Source organism: Amphibalanus amphitrite, unplaced genomic scaffold (genome assembly GCF_019059575.1).
Source record: "Amphibalanus amphitrite isolate SeventyFive unplaced genomic scaffold, NRLGWU_Aamphi_draft 000130F_arrow, whole genome shotgun sequence".
Taxonomy (NCBI): domain Eukaryota; kingdom Metazoa; phylum Arthropoda; class Thecostraca; order Balanomorpha; family Balanidae; genus Amphibalanus; species Amphibalanus amphitrite.
The window spans coordinates 1-24,710 of record NW_024881625.1 but is presented as its reverse complement, the minus strand read 5'-3'; the positions used below and the strand labels follow the sequence as shown (position 1 = coordinate 24,710).

Here is a 24,710-nt window from a genome sequence, read left to right as displayed (position 1 = left end):
CGCCGTACATCATGCTTAATGAATGTGACCGTCGTGTTTGTGGGATCCCCGTCGGTACTAGTCAGCCCCACAAATCGTGGTATCATAAAGATAATCTTCGCCTCCGGTTATCATTTTGATATATCTACGAAACGGGTGCTGGGTGGTACACGAAAGCAGCTTTTTCAGGTGAGTTGAAAGGGGAAGAGGTTCTTTGAATTACCATTTCGGACCATGGTTCTAAAAAGCGCTAGTTTAAAACTATTGTTATAATTCCTATCGTAAACCATCGGACGCTCGACGCTGCATTGGCATCCTCGGCGAGCGATTACCGGCACATCGTACCAATTGGTACGATGTGCCGGTAATCGCTCGACGAGAATGATAACGTGGCAGGTTTACTGATATGTAGGATTATCAAATAAATGTAATAGAAACGATATTAAATCCACTACCTCTTTAGAAGCTCTTGGAATAAACCTGGCTATCTGGTTGGCGAAGCCAGGCAAACTATATGCTTGGAATGGCTAAATGTCCATTGTATTTGTACATGACATTAAATTGAATTATTTTCCTTCTTAGCACTTAAAATACATTTCAGCGACACAAAACTCCCAAAAGTCTGATATCTTGCCCGTGGTATCGTGGTACGATCGGCGAGTACCTTCCTACGCAATGTCCATGGCTATGCGAAGTCTAAGGTTGGCCTACATAGCCTTGGGTTGGCCTGTTTATACTATTTCATATCTTATCTATGAAAATAAAGTGTTCACGATCGCATAGCCAAACTGAGAATAAAATGTTTATTTGCAAAACTCCAGCAATACCCCTCGCTTGATACTATAAAAAATATTGCACACAATCATGCAAAGCCGTGAATCCTACCGCCTTTATTTAGCGCCGGCGTTCCCGCGTTAATAATTTCTCCTGAATCGGAGGACCAATAATCAGCTGACGCACCGTTGTTTTGATGTCGGCGGACCGTGCCAGCCTGCTACAGCTGGTCCAGGATAGGTGCGAAAATGGTGCTAAAAAACAAATAGCTATATCTATACATAGGAGTGTCTCTGTTATAATGTGTCAATGTGTCGATTCCAATGCTGTGATTATGACTTACAAAATAGTTTAGACAGAAGAACGATATAACATTTTAGTGCGAGATTAGATATAACCTGTATTTCAAAAAAGTAAAACTGTATTTCGTGCAGGCTGGTCGTCTTCTATATATTTTTTATCGGTGTAAAGCCTATATCTTGTTTTTCCACTGACGAAGGCACTTTGTTGTCGAAACGTCTGGTCTTATTACATTGTTTTTGTACCTATTGTCATTGTCTGTGAGAAAAACGATAAGGAGTAAGGACTGCTTACCGGGCTCAGAGGTACGTACGGTCCTTCTCCAATCCAAAGGCTAGGCTAGGCTAGGCTAGGTGTAGAAGAAAAAAGTAGGTAGGTACCGGGAAATTCTTATTCACCCTGACTAACCACGTTTTTTCTACCGTTTTTGGCCGTTTTTTTGCCAATTTTATCGTAGCTATGCAGGATGAATAAGAATTTTCCGGTACTTTTTTTTTCTTCTGCACCTAGCCTTCTGCTGCTCCAGGAAACGGAGAGCCAAAACTGCACCGTGATCTGTAGTTTGCGAGACTCCGTATCACTCATGTATGATTTTATGCAATATTTCCGACCTTCCTCCCATTGGCTTTCCATAGTAAACGTTCTGAAACTTTCGTCACCCCGCGCGACCTGAAGATATGCACTAAGAGGTCTAAAATTTTGGCCTGGTCAGGGGCGGATCCAGCCGATCCGTTTGGGGAGGGCAAAAGTTTAGCTGACCATCGGCGACCCCGACCCACCACCACGCCAGTGACCAAGTTACTTCACAACGCCAGTTACACCATCTTACCGTAAGATGGTGTAAAATGTCTTATGTTAACCAATATTCCGTGCCCAGCCGCGCTGGGGCTCCTGGATTTTCACGCCCCTGGTGGATGTTTGAGCACCCATATCCCTTCTAACTCGGCTCCTGGGCATCTTGTCCTGGGCCACGTAGCAACAAGCGGTAGGCGGCGTTTGAAAGTGTCAAACATAATGACCAAATTACCCCAGTCACTTTTAAGGTCAGGTCAGATGTCAGATCACCAGAGCCCATCAAAGGCCAAATCCCGATAATATTTAGGTCCAGTTTCGACAATTTTTGAAGAACTGGCGCATAACTCGGAAACGAATAGAGCTAGAGCGCCCCAGAAAAGCTAATTTGATAGCACTGTTACTGCTCTTTCTGGGTAATTTGCTCAGATTGGACCTAAGATCAACGGTTTAGCCTCCAGGGGAAACTGCCATACCTAATATAGGTATACCATTTTTACGGGAACGGATTTTCTGTGATAACTTTTGAATCAAACCTTGTCCGATCTTACTTTTACCGGCATCGTGTGCCTCTCGCGAAGACGCGTCGAATGACGTCGAATGAGTTATAATTTGATCTTAAAAAGTGAACTTACAACTTTGACATTTGGTCAAGTCATGACCTGACCGGAAAAGGTCGTGTTGCATATCAGTCGATCCGTATCGTAAAGCTCAACACATCTAAGGTGTTTCTACTGCTCTAGAATGCCTCCAGCAGAAGTTATTAGCGAATTGCTGCAAACTATTGCATATCTTTCGTGCCCTGAGATGATATCAAAGACATAAGGAGGGGTCACGAGTGTTATTTTCCGGTTCACTGTGTGCTGTTTAGGTTGTAACTCGGTATTTTTAAGAGTGACGTTTCTTATAAATTTAGCACGAATGTTTGAAAGGGCGGATTGACGGGAGCCGGAGCCTACGCTAAGCAGAGCTTGTTGCGTAGAGCCCGCCCACTACCGTCCGATCGCGTAATTCCGGGTGACAGGAGAATTTAGTTTAACGTTTAACCCGCGAGTTGCTGGGGGGGGGGGGGCGTTAAACGCCCCCACTTTTTTCGCCGGGCCATAGCATAAAAACGGCGCGCCGCAGGCGCGCCAAATTTTGGGTACCTGTAGGGAATTGATTGCAGTGTATTGTGACAAAGTTTAAAAAAAAAATCGGTCGGAAAATTTTTTGAGATATCGAGGTTTTAGTGACGTCATGATTTTTGAGTTTTCGACCAAAAACGGCATATGTTCAAAAAATCATATAAAATCACAGAATAGACATACAGACATGCCGTAAACGCCATTAGACTGCCAACACCATGAACAATCAAATGGCTATCTTCGATTATTGATTATCGTTCCGCATTTTCCAAAATCTTGAACTGAATCTTGGCAATTTCTCGTGACTACTTCACGACCATGTTACATGCATTTCTTAAATTGAACTTTTTGAGCCAAACACGTACTAATATGATAAAATGAATGTCACCATCGTGTTCTACGCCCCAAATTACCCATAAAACATGTGTCACAGGCTGCGAATATCAGTTTTGATTTTCGGGGATATTTGCCTACCCGGTTGACCTGACCTTGACCCTGACCTATGCTTGACTGACCCCTACATGGAGCTGACACTCTTGTAGGCCTTATATGATGGATTGTGCACCGTTTTGACAGAGTTTATGACGAGAGGCGCCCATTGCGAAGTCCTGAAGTCCATGCTACTGAAAGCCCGATTTCAGGTGTTTGACCTGACCTTGACCCTACCTGTGACCTCAAAATTCAACTTTAAAGTACTCATCTGAAGCGTCTCGTCGCGTTCTTTCGTTTGCCGCCTCGTGCGTTTCGCTGCGCCTATTGGTTCTCGAGTTATCGGCTGGGGGCGTTTAACGCCCCCCCCCCAGCAAACGGTGGGTGGCGAAATACCCCAGCAACTGCCGGGTTAAGGATGCCAATGTTTAACGTGCCCTTCAAAGCCGGACATGGCCTGTACCAAGGCCCTAAATACAAGGTTGCACGGACTTATTTCTACTAAACCTACCAGAATATAGTTTCACGGTTGACTATTTAAATAATTATTCAATCAAAATTTCTTTATTATTATCTCGTAATCATTTATAAGCAATTTTATAAATCAACTTTCAATTTGCTTGCCTTTTACTAGCAAAATAACTTTTCTAGTATTGGGACAACATAGTAGTGTAGCAGTAGGAACCACATCTGGCAAAACCCCAATGCCTACATACAGCAGAAAAGCAGCCACCAGGTGTCGCCACAGTCGCCACTTGGTCGCCACACAGATGTCGCGCGCGTCGCCAATCGCCACACTACCGATTTCCATAAGGACGCATATGTACGGATATGTATAGGAAAGTCGCCCTTAAGGATTACGCTTACATCCTTTGCTTATGAGGTCGGTGGTTGGAAATTGGGAGGGGCTCAGCTATTTTCGACCACGGATATGCCTTTGTCACATGATGAGGAACATGCTGATGAGCGTTTTATGCGTCATAACAGCACAAAAGTATTTTTAATCATTTTTCAAAAATAGCCGTTCTGCCGTATCTTTCAGTGCAAGGTGCCGTCGGTCATCCCCGACGTGACGTCACGCAGGGAATTTGCCAGATTTTCCTACTAGACTTCGACACCCCCTGGCCTGTACCACTCCTGACTTTGACTGGCTGCGGCTGCTCCCACCAACCTCAGACCATCCCCGTCAGGAGTCTCAAATATCGAGCGCCGGAGCGACTCAAACCCGGGCTCTCACTACCGGGAGTCCACTGCTTTACCAACTGAGCTACCGGACAGGAGGTTTGCCCAAAAAAGGTGCCTTTCAATTTTCTCTTACTGACTTATAGTGGAGAGGTCGCAAAAATGACCTAGCCGTAGGTCATCGATATAAAAATCATGTGACTAACATTTTGTACATACCTAAGTAGTACTGTGCTGAAAGTTTCAAAGCGATCAGTCACTCGGTTTAGCTATGGCAAGCATTGGAACTGTTTTTTGGAACATTTTGCCCTCCCCTGGATCCGCCACTGGGCCTGGTTACTTTTTAGTGCATTGAAATCGATTGTGGGGCTGCGCATTGTAATCCGGAAAATTTCGTGTTTATTGAAACACCCTAGTCTCCATAAGAAGAACGTGAATTTACCGCGTGTGATACTTCTTTCTACTCCGAGTCACTGGTGGTGGACGGTGGTCATTTGACCGTTTGAGACACGGTCAAGTCAGGGGGGGGGGGGGTAATGCCTGGACTCCAATGAGTTAGGTAAATGAGATAGTTGGCTTAACTAAATTTGTTCCCCACCTAAATGTGATCCGCGCTCAACACAACTCTTCTCATCTCACTCTACCGTATGCACTTCTTGATCATGTAAAATATATACTTGTACATATGTATCATTTTGTTAGCATTTTAACGCGAATCCCATTGCTCCTTTAACCGGTTCCCGCTCTCTTCCGGATCCCATCGATCCTGTCCCTCAGGCACTCTGATGCAGTCGAGCCGACGAATTCTGCTGGTCCGACACAATCCTCTGCCGAGCCGACACGCTCTGGGCACTTCGCCGAACCGACACGCTCTGGGCAGGCCGCCGAGCCGACACTGTCCGGGCAGCCCGCCGAGCCGACACGGTCCGGGCAGCCCGCAAAACCGACACTGTCTGGGCAGCTCGCCGAGCCGACACTGTCTGGGCACCCGCCGAGCCGACACGCTCTGGGCAGGCCGCCGAGCCGACACTGTCTGGGCAGCCCGCAAAACCGACACGGTCTGGGCAGCCCGCCGAGCCGACACGGCCAGGGCAGCTCGCCGAGCCGACACGTCCCGCTCCAGTCCACGGGCATCTTTTCGCTGAGCTGAGCCGACACGGTCTGAGCTGAGCTGACCCGACATAGTGTAAGTGCAACTGTAACTACATACATTATTCTGCAGACTGTAATCGGTTCGAAGCCAAGGGAGGGACGGCAGGGACAGCCGTCTTTCCCTTGGTCAGCTGGGTGTTTATTAGATCATTCGTTTTACTCATTTTGTATTATTTTTAATGAAAATGTTGACTTCTCGACAATCAGTGGGACGAATCCGGAGAGTTTTCAGGTTTTGGTGATGTTATAAATAGGCACCTTGGAACTTGGGAAAATTTTCATCCCACCCTGGGTGTCGTGCCTGAGCCTACCACTAACCTGCATGCGTGTGTACGTAGTGCTCATAAAAGCGTGGCGGCGCCGCTGTTCACAAAGACATGCACCCTCTCTCTATTCATGTTGACGCTTGACGTCCCGCGTCTGTTAAAGGGACTATCCCACTTTTAACATGGGGTTTGAGTTGAGATAGCCAAGTTTGCGGCGAGGTTCAGAAACCACTATCTATCTAGGTTGCAACCCCCGCGGCCTCTTGGTGTTGAAGAAATTCGTTCCCTTCATTTGAAAATGGGCCTTGTACAAGGCCCTATCTTCAACATGGAGCGACCGTTAGTGTGACGTCATCTCGTTTAGTCATTCTGATTTAAATGGGTTTGTTCGTTGAAAAATCGCTTAAAACTTGGTCTGAACTTTGTTGTGGTGCCTACAGAGTAAAAAGAATCAGCTTTATGACAGTAATGTGGCCTGGGGAAGTAGGTAATTTTGGGCTGTGACGTCACATATTTGAAAGTTTGTGTTTGGAATATGGGAAGCCTAAGATGTTTAATGAAAAATAAATGCCAGAACCGTGTTCCTGGTCATCCAATCTATAAAGTCGGGCACAATTTAACTGGTTTTAACAACATTTTAGAAGGTGGGATAGTCCCTTTAACGGCCGTTGAGTAGCGCCACTAGGCGATTGCGGAGCACAGCACCCTGTCGGATCAGCGCCGCTCCGTTGCCCTCTGCAAGCTGCAGCTCGGCTCTCGGCTCCTCTGGCTCCGGCTCTTGTTCTAGCTGCTCATCAGGCATTGGCAGGTCAGCCAGCATGCACAAGTTATGTAGCGTAGTGCATGCAACGACTATTTTGGACGCCTTCTCGGGTGAGTACTGTAGGACTCCACCAGAGCGAGGCACTTGTTAAACAGCAGTCTCAGCAGTAACAAAAATGTACCTATGTGGTGTTGGGGGTGAAAATCTGAACACAACCAACAATGCATGCATTTGAGTGGCTGCACTTTCACACTTCAAACACCTAATATCAAGTAAATGACACACTGAACCGAAAATGACACCAATGACCCCTGGTTATGTCCCTGAGGTAACTAATCTCAGGTCACCAATGCGTTTAACCATTTTTTTCGCTAATACATAACTTCTGCTAGATGCATACTGGAGCGATGAAAAAGCCTTAAGGCCGCCCCACACTGGACCTCGCATGCGGGTTGCGAGTTTTTGGGTTTTCGGGTTTCTTCAACAGCAAATAATACAATCTAGGCTGAGTGACCCACACTACCATCTAACAAGCGAGTCTGGCGTCTGCATGTTTTTAGCTTAAGAGCGACCTTGCATTGCATTCCAAAAGTTGATTTTAAGTCAACTTTCAATTTTCCTCGCTGCGAGGTCTGCGAGTTCTGCGAGGTTTGCGGGTTTTTCGTTGGAGTCGAATTTTGGTTCGTTGCGCTGGTATTGCGACTATATGTAAGTTATGATGATGAAGATGATTAGCCAGATGCTCATTATTTAGGATCAAAATTGATAGAATAGTTGTATTACGTTTCACCCACGGGGCTTCTTCGGATACATATAGGTAAATTCAACAAATAGAACACAGAGATGCAGGCCAAGCTCAGACACAAATCATGCGCATGCAATAAATATCGTGAAAGGATTAACAGATATCTTGAGATTTAGACGAATAATAATTTTAAGATCGACCCCTAAGTGCGTACTGCGCGCTATTATTTGTCTTTGTAATAAATACGTATACCTATTTAACAGTCGACAACACAATACGTACTACGCGAATTACGCTATCATTCCATCTCAGAATTCGTACTACGCGCACACTAATACATACACATCATTCTAAATCACAGCTAACAATGACCTATAAAAATTATAGGTCATTGTTAGCTGTGATTTAGAATGATGTGTATGTATTAGTGTGCGCGTAGTACGAATTCTGAGATGGAATGATAGCGTAATTCGCGTAGTACGTATTGTGTTGTCGACTGTTAAATAGGTATACGTATTTATTACAAAGACAAATAATAGCGCGCAGTACGCACTTAGGGGTCGATCTTAAAATTATTATTCGTCTAAATCTCAAGATATCTGTTAATCCTTTCACGATATTTATTGCATGCGCATGATTTGTGTCTGAGCTTGGCCTGCATCTCTGTGTTCTATTTGTTGAATTTACCTATATGTATCCGAAGAAGCCCCGTGGGTGAAACGTAATACAACTATTCTATCAATTTTGATCCTAAATAATGAGCATCTGGCTAATCATCTTCATCATCATATGTAACACAATGCTCAGTACTAGCATCTCCATCCTCAAAAATATATGTAAGTTTCTGAAGGTGTACCGGCTCCACTGCATTCATGAAGTTACCATAAGGGAGCGGTCTAATCACTCCATGAATTAGTATTATGCCCGCAAACTCGCAACCCGCATGCGAGTTCCAGTGTGTGGCGGCCTTTAGATGTGTTGGGCTCGACGATACGGATGGATTCATACGCAACATGACCTTTTCCGGTCAGGTCATGACCTAGAGACCTGACGTCAAATTTTCGTAATGATCTTTCAAGGTCAAAGTATAGTTCATTCGACGCGTCTCGACGAGATGAACACGATGCTGGTAAAGTTGATATCGTGGTTCTCTCGAGTCAAAAGCTATTACCGAATAACATGTTTCGATAAAACACTAACTTAACCTATGGAGGTTAAACCGTTGACCTGAGGTCAAATCTGAGAAGAATGCCCAGAAAAGGTCTGTAAAAGTGTTATCGGATGCGCTTTTCCACGGCGCCGCGCTCAAGATTCTTACAGATAAGGTTGAGACGCCAGTCACGTGATCCTTTTTTTGCTTTTCCCAACCCTACTCACGATTTTCATAAGCCTTGATTTATTCCTTGCACAGAGGCGTTTGTAGTTATTTTATATACAAAAACTAATTCAATGATATTTGAAATTTACAAACAGATTTTACTCGCAATCTCAAACAAAAATTGAATTTATTCGCGCTTCGTTAATTTAATCAGCTGGCAATCATCACCCATCGTCCTCGATGTAGTCGAACTTAGCGCACTCAGATAGTGTTCAAAATTTGTGACGCTTACTGGTTGCTATGGCGACCGAGCAGTACCTACGATTTTCATTTGTTGACAAGTGCTTGCGGAATGCGGAGCTGCCGCTCACACTTTTGAACACAGTCTTAATGCGTCAGTTTGTTTTACGCGTCATATCTGAACGGTCGTCAAGTTAGATCCTAAGTGAATCCTAATCTATAATCTAAGATTCGGAATCAGGTGAGCCCCTACGATTTGGACCAAACTTGGTCAGTGGATAGTACGTAACGTCCTGATTACGATGCACCCAAAATCTAAGCTCGGCCCGCCATATTTACGAAGTTACGGATGTTTGAATTTCAAGGTCATTCGGGAGAGCCCCTACGATTTCCATCAATATTTGTGTACAGACACTCTAGATGATCCTCATTACGAATATCACAAAATTTAAGCTCGGCCCGCCATATTTACGAAGTTACGGAGGTTTGAATTTCAAGGTCATTTGGGTGAGCCTCTGCGATTTCCGTCAAAATTGGTATACGGACACATTACATCCTCCTCATTACAAATATCATGAAAGTTAAGCTCGGCCCGCCATATTTTTCAAGTTACGTAGTCACAAAGTTACGGAATTTCAAGGTCATTCGGAGAGCCCCTCCGATTTTCGTCAAAATTTGTATGCGGACACATTACATGCTGCTAATTACGAATATCATAAAAATTAGGCTCGGCCCGCACTATTTCAAAAGTTACTGAGGTTTGAATTTCAGTGAGTTTCAAACCTCATTAACTTTTGAAATAGTGCGGGCCGAGCTTAGCTTTTACGATATTCGTAATGAGGAGCATGTAATGTGTACGCATACAAATTTTGACGAAAATCGGAGGGGCTCTCCGAATGACCTTGAAATTCCGTAACTTTGTGACTCCGTAACTTGAAAAATATGGCGGGCCGAGCTTAGCTTTTATGATATTTGTAATGAGGAGGATGTAATATGTCCGTATACCAATTTTGACGGAAATCGTAGGGGCTCACCCAAATGACCTTGAAATTCAAACATCCGTAACTTCGTAAATATGGCGGGCCGAGCTTAGATCTTGGGTGCATCGTAATCAGGACGTTACGTACTATCCACTGACCAAGTTTGGTCCAAATCGTAGGGGCTCACCTGATTCCGAATCTTAGATTATAGATTAGGATTCACTTACATCTAACTTGACGACCGTATATCTGAAACATGTTTCGTGAGGCTCCAACACCATTCAATTCATCTCCTTCAAAAGAAGTGTTTTGTAACATTTTCGATGTTTTTTGGACTTAATTGCTAGCTCCATTCATTCTATCTTGCGTGAGGATAGTCATCACTCGGGGACCAGTCGTTGAAAACAAGGAACAACGACGAGACGAAGGTCTTGTAAAAAGTCGCAGCGATTGCATTGAGCATTAAATGACGAAAATATTTTTACCCCCCACCGCCTCAGGCGATCACGTGCCGTCACCCACCTGGCCGCGCTGTAGCTCTATTCAAGGCGCTCTATTGATTCCCGAGTTAGCCGTCGGGTGTTTCTAAAATTGTTGAAAAAGATTGAGCGCTGTCCGATGTAACAAAAGCTCCTCCATGAGAAGTTCCTGCGCATGCGCATATTGCCTCAACCCTGTGCTGGCGTAAATTACTGATACTGCTCACGGACTCAAATCAGCCAATCAGCGTCCCGGCTTACATTGATAGATGTCGCTAGCGTCACGTAAATCCTGCTTGCGAACACGTTTTAAGAATGAAACAGCTGCACCATTTCTGCCTTCCACAGATTCCTTCCATCTTTGTAATACAATTCGAAAGCTCCGACCCGAACGATTTCTGGTGGAGTAAAGTCCTCATTCAATTATTACATTAGCAAACTCTGCAGTCTACATCACGTCCTTTAGTGAATCCTTCCATCTTAGTATCAACCAAAGCTAGGTGCGTTCAATAAGTAAGTTCCGGAGAGCAATTACATAAAATTCACGCGGTCTACGCACGTGATTTTTTCAGGGATTAGAATTCAGACCTTAATGTCGAAGTGACCGCATTTTCAGCTTCTTCTTCCATTTCTGTGACGATATGGAGCAGATCAAATAACACCATTTTTTAGACTGCTTTAGAAATGGCATCGGCCACCCGAGAGGATCAACGTTCAGTGATACGATTCGTAGCTATCCAGGGCTAGCCGGCGGCTAACATCCACGCCAACTTCGTGAATGTGTACGGGAGCCATGCTCTTAGTGATTCCGCAGTTCGGAAGCGGAAGAAAGTTTGGGGAGGGGAGGGAGAGCGTGCGCGACCTGGCACATGCAGGAAGGCTGAGGACGATGGTCACAGTCACTGACATCGCCAAAGTGGAGGAGATGGTGATGGCCAACAGAAAGATTACTGTCCAGGCGATAAAAGAAAGCCTAAACATAAGCCTACGCCAGGATCATTAGAGAGTCAGAGACCATCTCCTGCCAGTAATCGTCAGTTGCCGCCCCGAGAAGGCCCGTGGTCGGTTCATCCTCCTCCAGGATTGCGCGCCTCTTCACCGTGCCCTCGTGGCGAGGGATGCCCTGCAGGCAGAGGGCATCGAGGTGCTCTAACACCATCCCTACTCTCCACACGTTGCACGCAATGACTATTGACTGTTCGCAGTCATGAAGAAAAATCTCCGGGGCCGGAGGTTCGGCTCGCGGTCTGCACTCGGGTCTGCTTTTTACCAGTATGGCGAAAAGACCCTCACTCAAACCTTCCGTGCGGCCATCCGGGACCTGGCCAAACTATGAGACCGATGCGTTCGCCTGCAGGGCGAGTTCGTCGAGCCGTGAGCCATGTTTGGTTGAGATGTGCCAGAAAATAAAAGAGTTATATCAAAACGGAACTTACTTATTGAACATACTGGTATATACCGCATCAACTATGCCCTTTTCAACTAGCCTTAGACAAGATATCTTGGCTCGCTCCGCGTCGCTTTGGCCATAAAAAGATTCGGGAGAAAATTTGGGATCGAATGGTGTTTTTCCGGTGACGATCGGACGTCTAGAAGCTTCGATATTGGCGAAAAACTTGCTGAACTTGCAAAAGTACTTGGTACTTGCTTGGTACTTGCCAAAGTACTCGGTACTTGCCAAAGTACTTGGTACTCGCTTGGTATTTGCATAAGTACTCGGTATTTGCCAAAGTACTTGGTACTTGCTTGGTATTTCCATAAGTACTTGGTACTTGCTTGGTACTTGTAAAAGTACTTGGTACTTGCTTGGTACTTGCGAAAGTACTTGGTACTTGCACTCGCCCCCCCGTTCCCCCGACTCTACTCCCACACCTACCCCCTCGGGATAATTCCGGGTTCGTCGGGTAGGAAAACTTGCCACTCTACTCCCCACCCCCCCCCCCCCCCCACAGAGCCATTTGGTATCGATCGGTGTTGATCCCGTGTCAATCGGTCGTCAATAAGCCGAGATATGCACGGCGAATTATTTCAATCGGCGTCGATCAGAATCTTCAGAACGGAGGGACCCACACTCATTTCTGGCCGTATCTCACTTTTCCGAGATGTACGTCAAACTACGTATTTAAAACTACATATTCTACAGCCGAATCTTCAAACTGGGGGTACCTCAGACCGTGGGAACGACTCGGCTCAGCACTGCCGCACGCGCATTCAGCGGCGGCTTGTCGATTTTTCGAGTGTCGGCTGCCGATCTCCCGAGAGCCGGCCACCTGTCAGCCGCCGCTCGGCTCCGTGTTAAGCATATGGGGACGGCGAATTTCTCCCGGAGGGAAGCACCTCGCTCACAAAAGCACGTGAATCAGCCGCATTCCTGTGTGGCGCGCAATGTTGAAGAGATATGTGTTTCCGCGGGTATCTCGCAAGCCCTAACAGGAAAAGCTCGCTGCAAAAACTGAACGTTTCAAATAACGCCAAATCCTAGTCAAATAGTATACTATACTAGGTGACTTGCTTGCTCCGCGCGCATGATTGGGCCACAGGAGATTTGCAGCAGCCAAACGACGGGATTAGCCAATTCGAGCAGTGAATGTTTATGTGAAATCTAGCAGCAGCGATTTACCTAACTGGGCCAGGGGACAGGTCACAGTAGTTGACATGGCGAATCATTCTGACATGAATTCAGAAGGTTGACAGCGGTAATGCTGGCGTGCTAAGCTACGCTACAAAAACCGCCCTGTGTAGGCAGCATGCTCAGTAGGAGAAAAAGAGCAGTGAAGTAGAAGTAGTGTAAATGTAGCGTGCTGCTATGGCGATACACAATAGGAAGGCCGATTAGGAAACAGAAGTAAGCAAAGTGTCAAAGCGGCATTAGGCGACACACTGACCGGATTAGACACAGTCAGAATGACTTGCTGGGATTAGCTGGACTGGTCTGGTCCGATTGCCTGGCAGAGCTTATCGGATCCGGGGTTTGTTGGCGTCAGCTGCGGCTGCTGGCGGCAGCCGGTGTCGATGACTGGCGGCCCTGCTGGTTAACTGCATGGTGGCGAGAAATGTAGTCAGGGACACGGCATAAGGAAGTCAAAAGGCTCGGAGTCTTAGCCAGGCATAGTTCAGGGTCGCCGTGCCGAGGTGATGGATAGATTGAAGGTTTTATAGGGAACATCAAGGTCGGCTCCGCACACTGAACACAGCCTGTTACCAGGGTGCACTGTCGTGGAAGTGCTCCGAGCGCGCACCCCGCCCTTAACACGTTTTTAAAGTAACTTTGAAATATGATTTAAGCACAATGAAATGAGTTAAGCACACTGAAATGTCAATGTCAGCCTCCTGATGAACTTACGTTAACGATGTCAAACTTTTAGTATAACGGTTAAGGGCCCGTTACGTCAGCGCGTACCGGCATACACTCACTCACGCGCAATCATTCACCACTCCAAATACCCACAGCACCGAAAGGGTTAAGCACAGGATGCAGATGCAGCCACGCACTCACTCACTGGCACCCCCCGACGTAAGACTCGCCCCGCAGCGGTTTAGACTCCCCCTATCAAGGGGTGAAGTGTCCGATCGATCACACGACACGGACTTCAGACGTTCACACGTCTGAAAGGGGGTCTCACAACCGACAGCGACGCGCCTAACAACCGTCACACCTGACAGTTGACACAGTTACAGTCACGCACACATTCGCACACGGACTCACTCACTGACACGCTCAGACGTAAGACTCGCCCCGCAGCGGTTTAGACTCCCCCTATCAAGGGGTGAAGTGTCCGATCGATCACACGAAACGGACTTCAGACGTTCACACGTCTGAAAGGGGGTCTCACAACCAACAGCGACGCGCTAACATTTCCAGACTAAAAAATCCCAGCACACGGACCACCAGCCGTACCACACGACTGACCACAGGAGTATCTGACCGCTCTTGGACGCCGCCGCCTGACTATACTTCCGATAACGTTTAAGATTACGGCCGATGACGCACCCGCTTCCTAACGCCCAATACGATTGGCCGCAGCCTACAGTTGGCCGTCGACATTGACCACCCGGACAGACAGAGTGGCCCTCCCACTCAAGGAGCAAGGGCTTCCTCCGGCCACTCCGGGCTCAACGTCATAGCAATTGGGTGAAGGACGGCACAACGCGGGGTACATCCGATCGTCGCTCGACAACCGAACTAAGATAACGCCCCATAACGCACCCGTATGACGCCCGATCCTGGCGCGCGCACCTCACAGAACCTCTCTGTATACGACATTCCGCGTCCGATGGTTGTGCGTGGAAAGCACCTCGACTGAATCAAAGCTGCCTACGCGCGAGAGAGCCACGTAGAACTGGCCATGAGTGAAGGCCGGGGATGGCAGATATATGCCCACGCGTCGCTTAGTCTGCCCTTGGCAGCGATTGATGGTCATGGCGAATGACAGCTTGACGGGGAACTGACAGCGGCGGAATGGTCGGCCGATGCCGGAATCGACAGCGCTCACCACCAGAGGGAGGCGCGGCAAAAACAGCGTCTCGCCACGCGCGACTCCACTGGCGATTCGCAGCTCGAGCACGTTGGGCGCGGCGCGCAGCACCGTGCACAGCGTGCCGTTCACGACGCGCGGAGCGTCGAGGTTGCGCATCAACACGACCGGGGCGCCGACCTTGACCTGAAGTCGATGCGACGGCATGCCCGACACGTCGATCGCGTTGAGCACCTCGGTGGGCACCGGAGGCCCGTGATCCTCGTTGTCGTCGTCACTGATGGTGTCGACGCTAGCGTACGTGACTGTTTCGCCGGGCAGAAGGGCCAGCGCGGCCTCATTCGCCCTGTCAACGGTCGCATTTAGCGGCGAGAGGATGGCGCGCTCATGCAGCCACTCTTCATCACGGTGTCGCCCGGCCATGTCAGGGAAAATGCGATCGACCAAGGCGGCGAGACTGCGCGCCGGACTGACCACCAACTCGGGCACCTGCACCGAGTCCGGCTGTGCCACGACGGGCAGCCGGCCGTCGCCGACGCGCAGCAGGAAGTTGGCGAACTCACCGGCCTGATCGTCGCCGTTCAACGCCCGCATGTTGGTCGCGAGCTCCATGGTGTCGATCCGAGGCCACATGGGCGATGACTTGAGGCAGGCGTCAACAACCTCTGCGCGCCCGCCGCGCTTCACCACTGGCAGGATCTGTCTCCAGTCGCCAGAGAGCAGCGTCAGAACGCCGCCAAACAGCTCTTGCCTGTCGCGGACGTCTTGGAGAGCCCGGTCGACCGCCTCAGTGGCGCGCCGGTTCGTCATGGCCGCTTCGTCCCATACAATGAGGCGACAGCGGCGAAGGTAGTCGGCCTCGGGAGAGCGGCGATCAATGCCGCAGACGTTCTCGTTGTCAGGATGCAGCTGCAGAGGGATCTTGAACCGATGATGGGCAGTCGTGCCGCCCTCCAACAGGCTGGCTGCGATGCCGGATGTGGCCACTGCAACTGCCACGTGTCCCCGGCTGCGCACCTTGGCCAGCAGCAGGTTCTCCAAGAACGTCTTCCCGCAGCCGCCTGGAGCTTGCAGGAAGATGACACCCGACTCGTCATTGTCCAGCCGTCGCAGCACCTCGTCATAGACGGCGCGCTGGTCATCCGTCAGACGCGGCTCGTCGCGCTCAACGCGATCGGCCAGAGCGGCCGGGTCGTACTCGGGACCGCCGGGCGGCTCGTCGTCGTCGCCATCGGCGGCGGCGGCGGCGTCCGGCACCGGCGGCACCGGCAGTCCGTACTCCGCCAGAGATCTGCCGCGCAGCCGGCGGAGAATGCCAGCGATCTTCCGCAGCGCCTGCTGGCGCACTTCGTCCTCGGTGAGACCACGTCTGCCAGCCGCGCGAGCGGTGCGCTGACGGCGAGCGATGTCCTCGGACAGGGCGTCCGCGAACCTCATCCACAGCGCCATGGGATCGCACGTAGCCTCTCCCTCGATCAGAATCAGAGCGAAGAGGAAACGCAAACCACCTGCAAAGCGCGTCACACTCGCCTCCTCCAGTGCGCGCGCCCAGTGCGCTCCGTCCTCGAGCAGCCCCAGTGCGGAGCACGCCTCGCGCATGGTGGCACACACGCGGCCATCGACCGTGCGGAGGTGCTCGTAAGAGCGCGGACCTCGGACGCTGTGAAGGAGCAGGCGAAGAAAGAAAACTTCGCCCGCGCGCGGCGTCGTGGTGTACACGCGCGACAGAGTCTCAGAGGCAACCACGCCCGGCACCTCGGGGTGAGGCTGGCCACGGACGCGGCGTTTCCAGTGGGCCGGACGGGCGTCTGCGCCCCGGCCGCGTCGCACCTGCCACGTGTAGTATCGCGGCACCTCTGGGTAGAGGAGTGTCGCCGCGAACGCGTCACGCTGGCACAGCTCAAAGAAGGCTGTGAGCATGGATGGATTAGCCTGCTCGCCCGCGATGACCGCTTCCAGGTTTTCGTCGCCGCGGAACACGACACGTCTCTCGTCGTCACCGAGATGCAGCTGCAGCCGCTGGACCGGCGGATGATGGACGTGGACTGGTCGGTCGAGCAGCCGCCACGCTGCCTCCATGGATCCCAGGTACCGGCTGTTCTGATACTGGGTCACCTCGTCAACCACGCCGTCGGGCTGCACGGCGAACATGATCCTATCCGAGCCCTTGGTGACGTACTTGATGCAGTAGCGGATCGCTCCCATCGCGTGCGTGATCAGCTCGACGTTGACGTGTGAGTCCAGCGCGCGAAGGATGTGCGGATTGTAGGGAACGATCCAGCGGTTGTCGATTTCCACACCGCGCCGTCCGGGCGTCCGCGCACGTTGACCGCCGTCCTCCGGCGCGCGCCGCCTGTACTTGGGATAGCTGCGCTCTGGCAGCTCTGTGGCCTCCAGATACGGGCGCGGATAGCCGACGCTACAGCGGCCGTCCTTCATGCAGACCGCCTGCGGGTTCAGCGCGCCGCACGGACCATGCACCATCTTGGTGCAGACGATCGCGTGCAGTTCCGGATCGGTCTCGGGATCTGGCAGCTCAGCGCACACGCACGTGTCCACGTCTTCGGCGCGAGGTTTGTCGGCGGGCACGACCCACAGCAGAAGGTGAGCGTGCGGCAGGCCACGCTTCTGCCACTCAATCGTGTGCAGAATGGCCCGCTGTCGACCCAGGATGCCGCCCCGCAGCTGCTTCAGCAGCGCCTGCAGCTTGAGGTCAAACACCTGACTGACAACGTCAGGGTGGTCGCACGGCCGATCGTAGTCGCCCGGCCTCTCTCCCGGGTAGAGGGTGCGCAGAGTTTGCTCAATCTCTGGCCAGGCCGGGTTGCACGTCACGGTGATGAAAAAGTCGGCGGCGCCAAAGTCTCGAACGTAGCAGAGAGCGTCTTGTAGTTTGGCCATCATGAAGCGCGGACTACTCGTTACGGATGCCGGCAGCACCACGCGCCGTCCGACGGCTCGGCCGTGCTCCTCGCCGTCAGCCAGCGCGTCTCGCACGCCGCGGATGGTCTCGGCGCGGAAGCCGTTGAAGCCGTCCTGGTTCGCGCGCACATACGACAGACGACTCGACTCAGCTTTTGCCTCAGTGTCCACCAGGTACTGTTGAAACAGCCGGCCCCCTCGCGGAATGAGATTGAAATGACCCGGTCGGAAGCGCATGTGGAACGCACCATACTGACGGATTGTGACGCCGCGCTCGGCCTTCAGCTCGAGCGACCACCCGTCCGTGCCGCGCGGGTGCAGCAGCACATAGAGCAGCGGGTCGTACTGGCGGCTCAGTTCGTCGATGCGGAACAGTTGTCCGCCGCGCTCGCGAACGACGATGTCGCGCCGGCCCCCCATCTCATTGGGCATCAGGACCGCCACTTCGCGACCGATCGGTAGATTGAACCGGCGCTCGTGCTCCGACAGCGGCCGGTGTTCGGCCGACAACACGATCCGGCAGTTCGGCACACCGCGCGCCATCAGCAGAGCCGGCTGGAGCGCACGCACGTAGTTGTTGTGCTCGTGCAGCATGCCCAAAAGGATGTCGAGAACGGCTCTGTCGAGGCCGCCACACATGGTGGCACGTCGCGCGGTGGCCTCGTCTGCGTCGAGGAAATACACCTGCATGAACTGCTCCTCGCCGCCGCGAGCGGGCAGTAGAGATCCCATACGATGACACACGCTACCCTGAACGGTGAAAGCCGCGTGATACGCCCCGTCGTGTCGGACGACGTTGCACCCCATACTGGCCAGCTGGAAGGCCGTGTTGTAAGCGCGAATTTTGCCCCGAAACTCGTCATAGAACGCCGTGCCGGGGGTCATCAGCTCCACCATCTCGTCCGGCGGCGGGGGATGGAAGTCAAGCTGCACCTTGCCCTGATGGCAACAGGCGCCTGCGGGCTCGGCACGCCAGCGCAGCGCTCCACAATGGGCACAGACGGTGTCCATTCGGCCCAGCTGCATGCCAGCCGGCGGCTCGAACTCGGCGGGGACATAATTGCGAGCCAGCAGGTGCTGGTCGCCTCGACGACGGGCGGGCGCGTCCACCGGAGCCTGTCCATCAGCGCCCCCCACTGCCTCCGCGTCGTGCGCATCGGCCGCGGGCTGGCGGGCCGCTGCGCCGTCTGGCGCATCGACCGCTGCCGCCTCCACAGCGTCTACAGCATCATCGGGCGTGTGGGGCGCCTCCTCTCCTACAGCGCCGCCCACTGCCTCCGCGTCGGGCGCATCGGCCGCGGGCCGGCGCGCCGCTGCGCCGTCTAGCGCATCGACCGCTGCCACCTCCACAGCGTCTACAGCATCATCGGGCGTGTGGGGCGCCTCCTCTCCTACAGCGCCGCCCACTGCCTCCGCGTCGGGCGCATCGGCCGCGGGCCGGCGCGCCGCTGCGCCGTCTAGCGCATCGACCGCTGCCACCTCGACAGCGTCTACAGCACCATCGGGCGTGTGGGGCGCCTCCTCTCCTACAGCGCCGCCCACTGCCTCCGCGTCGGGCGCATCGGCCGCGGGCCGGCGCGCCGCTGCGTCGTCTGGCGCATCGGCTACTGTCGCCTCGACAGCATCTACAGCACCATCGGGCGAGTGCGTTGCCACCTCTCCTACAGCGCCGCCCACTGCCTCCGCGCCGGGCGCGACGTCCGCGACACCGCCCACCACCGGCGGTTCAAACGCAGTCGGTGGTGCGATCGGCTGATCCGCCACACCAGCAGCAACAGGTGGCTCAAGACCTGCGCCGTCTCTCCCTGTCCTGACCTTAGTGCGAGCCGTAGCCATTCTCTCACGATTGCGTCGCTGACGCTCGGCGAGCTCAGCCTCCGATTCACGCTCCCTCCTAAGTCGATGACGCTCCCGGTCACGCTCGCGTCGCGCGGCAGCGATATCCGCGGCAAGGATGACCGGCGGCTGGGCCCCCGATGGACCGGGAACCGGCACTGCATCGACTACCGCCTGATGGGAAGGGCCCGCGCCACCTGTCTGATCTCTTTGTCTAGCGCGCGCCAGAGCCTGGCCTTCACGTTTACGTTGCAGGCGAAGAAGTCGCTCAGCCTCAGTTTCTCGCTCTCGGGCGAGGCGACGACGCTCGCGATCACGCGCCCGTCTCGCGGCCGCGGCGTTCACCGTCGGATCTACGGACTGACCGTTACGTTGACCGTTTGCGGGTTCAGCTGCATCGCCATCGACCATCAGACCGTCAGCGCGCCGTGCCACCGTCTCCGGCGCTGGCCCCGGAGGGTCGGCGGCGGTCGGGCGACTCGGCGACGTTGGCGGAGGTGTTTGACCCGACATTGCGAGCAATTCTGGAAATGGAACAAAGGAACGGGATTACAATCGGAATCTGCTAGGAGGAGGCAAAAGGGTAATACTGTTTGAAATTGTTTTAACGGACTTTCACTGGATAGTGGGTAAAAGTTATTATTGGTCCCGTTCGATGGGGCACACATAGGTTTAAAACAGACAAAAATCAGGTAGCCATTTTTCGCAACACATCAATCAAATTTCTAAATATCCAGCACGTGACGCACAACTTGCCTATTCTCATATGTAAAACATAGCCAATAGGTACACTTCCTCTTCCAAAGAAAAACTACTGTTTTAGAGCACTGTCCCATATGGGGCTAAGCGAGAATTTACCCACGCCCTGGTTTAAAGACGGATTGCACACTCGAATTTCGATCGCTTCTCTAACCACACGGCGACCCCATGTCGGCTCCACAGCTGCAGTGCTGGCCTGCCTCGGGTCGAACTGCCGCCCACACTGTAGCCATTCAAAGCATTTAACCAAATCCATCAGGCACTACTACCACATGACTCACCCCAGTTCAAATGGTTAAAATTCAAATTCGGGTCGGGTCGGGTCGGGTCGGGTCGGGTCGGGTCGGGTCGGGTCGGGTCGGGTCGGGTCGGGTCGGGTCGGGTCGGGTCGGGTCGGGTCGGGTCGGGTCGGGTCGGGTCGGGTCGGGTCGGGTCGGGTCGGGTCGGGTCGGGTCGGGTCGGGTCGGGTCGGGTCGGGTCGGGTCGGGTCGGGTCGGGTCGGGTCGGGTCGGGTCGGGTCGGGTCGGGTCGGTCGGTCGGTCGGTCGGTCGGTCGGTCGGTCGGTCGGTCGGTCGGTCGGTCGGTCGGTCGGTCGGTCGGTCGGTCGGTCGGTCGGTCGGTCGGTCCTGCTGACCGATATCTTTTTCAAGATCACATTAGTGCCTGCAATCCACAACTACCACGCCTCTGCCATTATCAATTTTTTGTTAGAATATTATTTTTTACCACACCTCTGCCATTATCAATCTTTGTTAGAATAATATTTTTTAAGCTTTTCATTTAAACTCAAAGCATTTAACCAAATCAATCAGGCACTACGGGATTACAATCAGAATCTGCTAGGAGAGGGCACATGGGTAATACTGTCTTATCAATAGACAAACACCAAACACAATCCATCTGCCAGCGTCAGTTCTTTATGTTAGATTATAATAATTTTATAATTTTAATTACAGATTTAAGTATTTAGTTATAACAGTCTGGCGCACTACCACAATGCTGCTAGCCTGAGTTCAAACACAGAGATGAATTTCAAATTCAAGCAATAATTTAGCACCATAGCAGCCACCTTTGCAATGATATATCAATTCTTTATTAGAATGTTATTTTTAAGCCTTTCATTTACATTCAAAGCATTTAACCAAATCAATCAGGCGCTACTACCACATGACTCATCCCAGTTTAAATAGTTAAAATTCAAAATTAGTTGAGTCGAGTCGAAAAACAACAGGTGGTCCTAACTTCGCTCTTTCAAGAACATTATGCAATCAGCTGACAGCTGATTGCAGCTGTTGCTATATCAACACTGTTTACAGATGTAATAAAGGTAGAAAAATAGCCAACAACTCACATCTAGCACCTAGCCCCTAGAGAACATCTACTGTGCAACCTACGTTTCAATGACGGATGCAGTCACACACTGACATATAGATCGAAAATGTCATGTTTTTCCTGCTATCACTGCCTTATGCAACCTCCAAACACTGAAGAAATTCAGTAATTTAAGAGAGAAAAGAAAAAAAACTCATCCTCCAAGTTCCAAAAGTGACACCACACATCAAAACTCACAATACATTTTACACAAACATTTTATGTACCAAACCACCACCCCGAGCAAGGTAAGGTTGAGTTATGTTAGGTCAGATTTGGTCAAGACAGGTTACGTTCTGCAAATTTAAATTAGGTCCAGCTTCTATAGCAACTGATGACTGACTGGAGAGAACCAAAATGTCTCCTGTCTAACAGGAAATTTTTGCACAAATGTGCCAAAAAAAGAACAGGCAGCCCTATCTTTGTACTTTGAAGTAAATCATGCAGTTAGCTGAGCGCTGCAGCTCCAACTACCTTTTCCACCCTTTGCAAAGCACAAACTGAATGAATTCAGGCAATAAAATATGAAAACATCCTTCTAAGATTGGAAAATAACATCACGCATTGATACTCACAATACTTTTTATTTAAAAAAAATATTTATGACTCACCTGACCATACGCTGGGCCAAATAAGGCTTAGTTACATTGGGAATGGCAAGGTCATATTAGAAGGGAAGGGTTCAGCTTTTGCATTTCTGCTGACGCCACACCTGTTCTGTTGGTTTTATGCACATTTAGAGCCCTGGGTTCAGAGGGCGGCTTTAAATGTCTCCTGTCTAACAGGAAATTTTTGAACAAATGTGCCAAAAAAGGAGCAGGCAGCCCTATCTTTGTACTTTGAAGTAAATCATGCAGTTAGCTGAGCGCTGCAGCTCCAACTACCTTTTCCACCCTTTGCAAAGCAGAAACTGAATGAATTCAGGCAATAAAATATGAAAACATCCTTCTAAGATTGGAAAATAACATCACGCATTGATACTCACAATACTTTTTATTTTAAAAAAAATATTTATGACTCACCTGACCATCCGCTGGGCCAAATAAGGCTTAGTTACATTGGGAATGGCAAGGTCATATTAGAAGGGAAGGGTTCAGCTTTTGCATTTCTGCTGACGCCACACCTGTTCTGTTGGTTTTATGCACATTTAGAGCCCCGGGTTCAGAGGGCGGCTTTAACCTGCTAGGTAACTGCTTTTCAAGTTCCTAACATCACGTTTCACCATCACCATATTAAAAAAGTTCAAAATGTTTTAAGCAGCAGACTAATAAAAACTGGCAAAAACTAAACTTTTGCTTCAAATTGTTTCATGAGGCAAAATATTAGGATAAATCACTTCAATTAAAGGCAATCATGCACGCGCCACGTTAGCCGCGCCACTTGCATTTTTCGTAATAAATAAGCCTTTATGCACCAAAACCACCTTTGAAAAATCATCCCAGTAATTAACAACAGCTCTCAAGGTCAATTGGCATTCATATGTAATCTTAACACCCTCCAAATTCAAAATGTTTTATCTAAATCATTGTGACGCATCCACCACCAAGCTCACCTCGGTCCAAACACAACGGCCGATTTAGTGATGAATATTAAGCGTATTAAAAGAAATGCCTATTTGAAGGAGTTCATGAATACTTTGTTACACAGAAATGCTTGCCATATTTTTCTACTTTTTTAGAGCTAAACTATGTCTTACTTTGCAGTCCCTCTATCGTATTATGGTATGTAACTATAGTGACGCAGTTTGCTCTCCGCAGCTGGAGCAAACATTTGTCGAACCCGGTTCTGACGGAAATCGTACGATTAGAGATTTTCGAGTCCTACTTGCAAAATGTTTTACCTATTATTTGTATCATGTTTTTCGATCGTCCCTCAATCAATTCCACCCTCTGTCGGCCCCAACTTACCTGAATTTTTGGCGAGTCCGGGCTCGTCCGGTGACGAAAACCGGCCGATCTAGTACGGGCGGACGCCGGCGCCGCGGCCGAGCAGACGGCCCGTCACGGAAGTTGCAGACGGGAGATGATCGGCATAAAGCGCTCGTGTATCTCGGCAGCATCGTGTATTGAGAAAAAAAAGACGATTTCACGATTTATAAATGCGTTACGCTTATCATATGTACATGCACATTGCACACCGGCGCCGGGCCGGCCGGTGGAATTTTCCAGCCGTCGGCCGGTAATTTTTCTCCGGAACGGAGGGACCGCCATCGAGTTTGTCACGTGAATCAGCCGCATTCCTGTGTGGCGCGCAATGCTGAAGAGATATGTGTTTCCGCGGGTATCTCGCAGGCCCTAACAGGAAAAGCTCGCTGCAAAAACTCAGCGCTTCAAAAAACCCGCAATCCTACTCAAATGGATATTTAAACAAGATATCTTGGCTCGCTCCGCGTCGCTTTGGCAATCAAAGTATGAGGGAGAAAAATTTGGGATCGATTGGTGTTCGTCCCGTGTTAATCGGACGTCTAGAAGCTTAGATATTCACGAAAAACTTGTTGAACTTGCAAAAGTACTTGGGTACTTGCTTGGTACTTGCCAAAGTATCGGTACTTGCCAAAGTACTTGGTACTTGCTTGGTATTTGCATAAGTACTCGGTATTTGCCAAAGTACTGGTACTTGCTTGGTATTTGCATAAGTACTTGGTACTTGCTTGGTACTTGTAAAAGTACTTGGTACTTGCTTGGTACTTGCGAAAGTATGGTACTTGCACTCCCCCCCCCCCCCCGTTCCCCCGACTCTACTCCACACCTACCCCTCGGGATAATTCCGGGTTCGTCGGGTAGGAAAACTGCCTTACCCTCCCCCCCCCCCCCCACCCCAC

General features: G+C 50.6%; 1 protein-coding gene across 4 annotated transcripts; it reads right to left on the bottom strand.

The window, feature by feature from the left end:
* Positions 1-12,934: 12,934 nt before the first annotated feature.
* LOC122381951 lies at positions 12,935-23,586 on the bottom strand. 4 transcript variants are annotated; one of them, XM_043366742.1, is made up of 2 exons: positions 23,442-23,586; positions 12,935-20,283 (listed from the first exon to the last, which is right to left on the bottom strand). In XM_043366742.1, the coding sequence occupies exon 2, from the start codon at positions 20,270-20,272 to the stop codon at positions 14,765-14,767; it is 5,508 nt and encodes a 1,835-aa protein (XP_043222677.1). In that variant the 5' UTR covers positions 20,273-20,283; positions 23,442-23,586; the 3' UTR covers positions 12,935-14,764. The 4 variants fall into 4 exon arrangements, with proteins under 4 accessions (XP_043222677.1, XP_043222676.1, XP_043222673.1 ...); XM_043366741.1 differs by lacking the exon at positions 23,442-23,586 and adding an exon at positions 23,408-23,427; XM_043366738.1 differs by lacking the exon at positions 23,442-23,586 and adding an exon at positions 22,912-23,396.
* Positions 23,587-24,710: the final 1,124 nt, after the last annotated feature.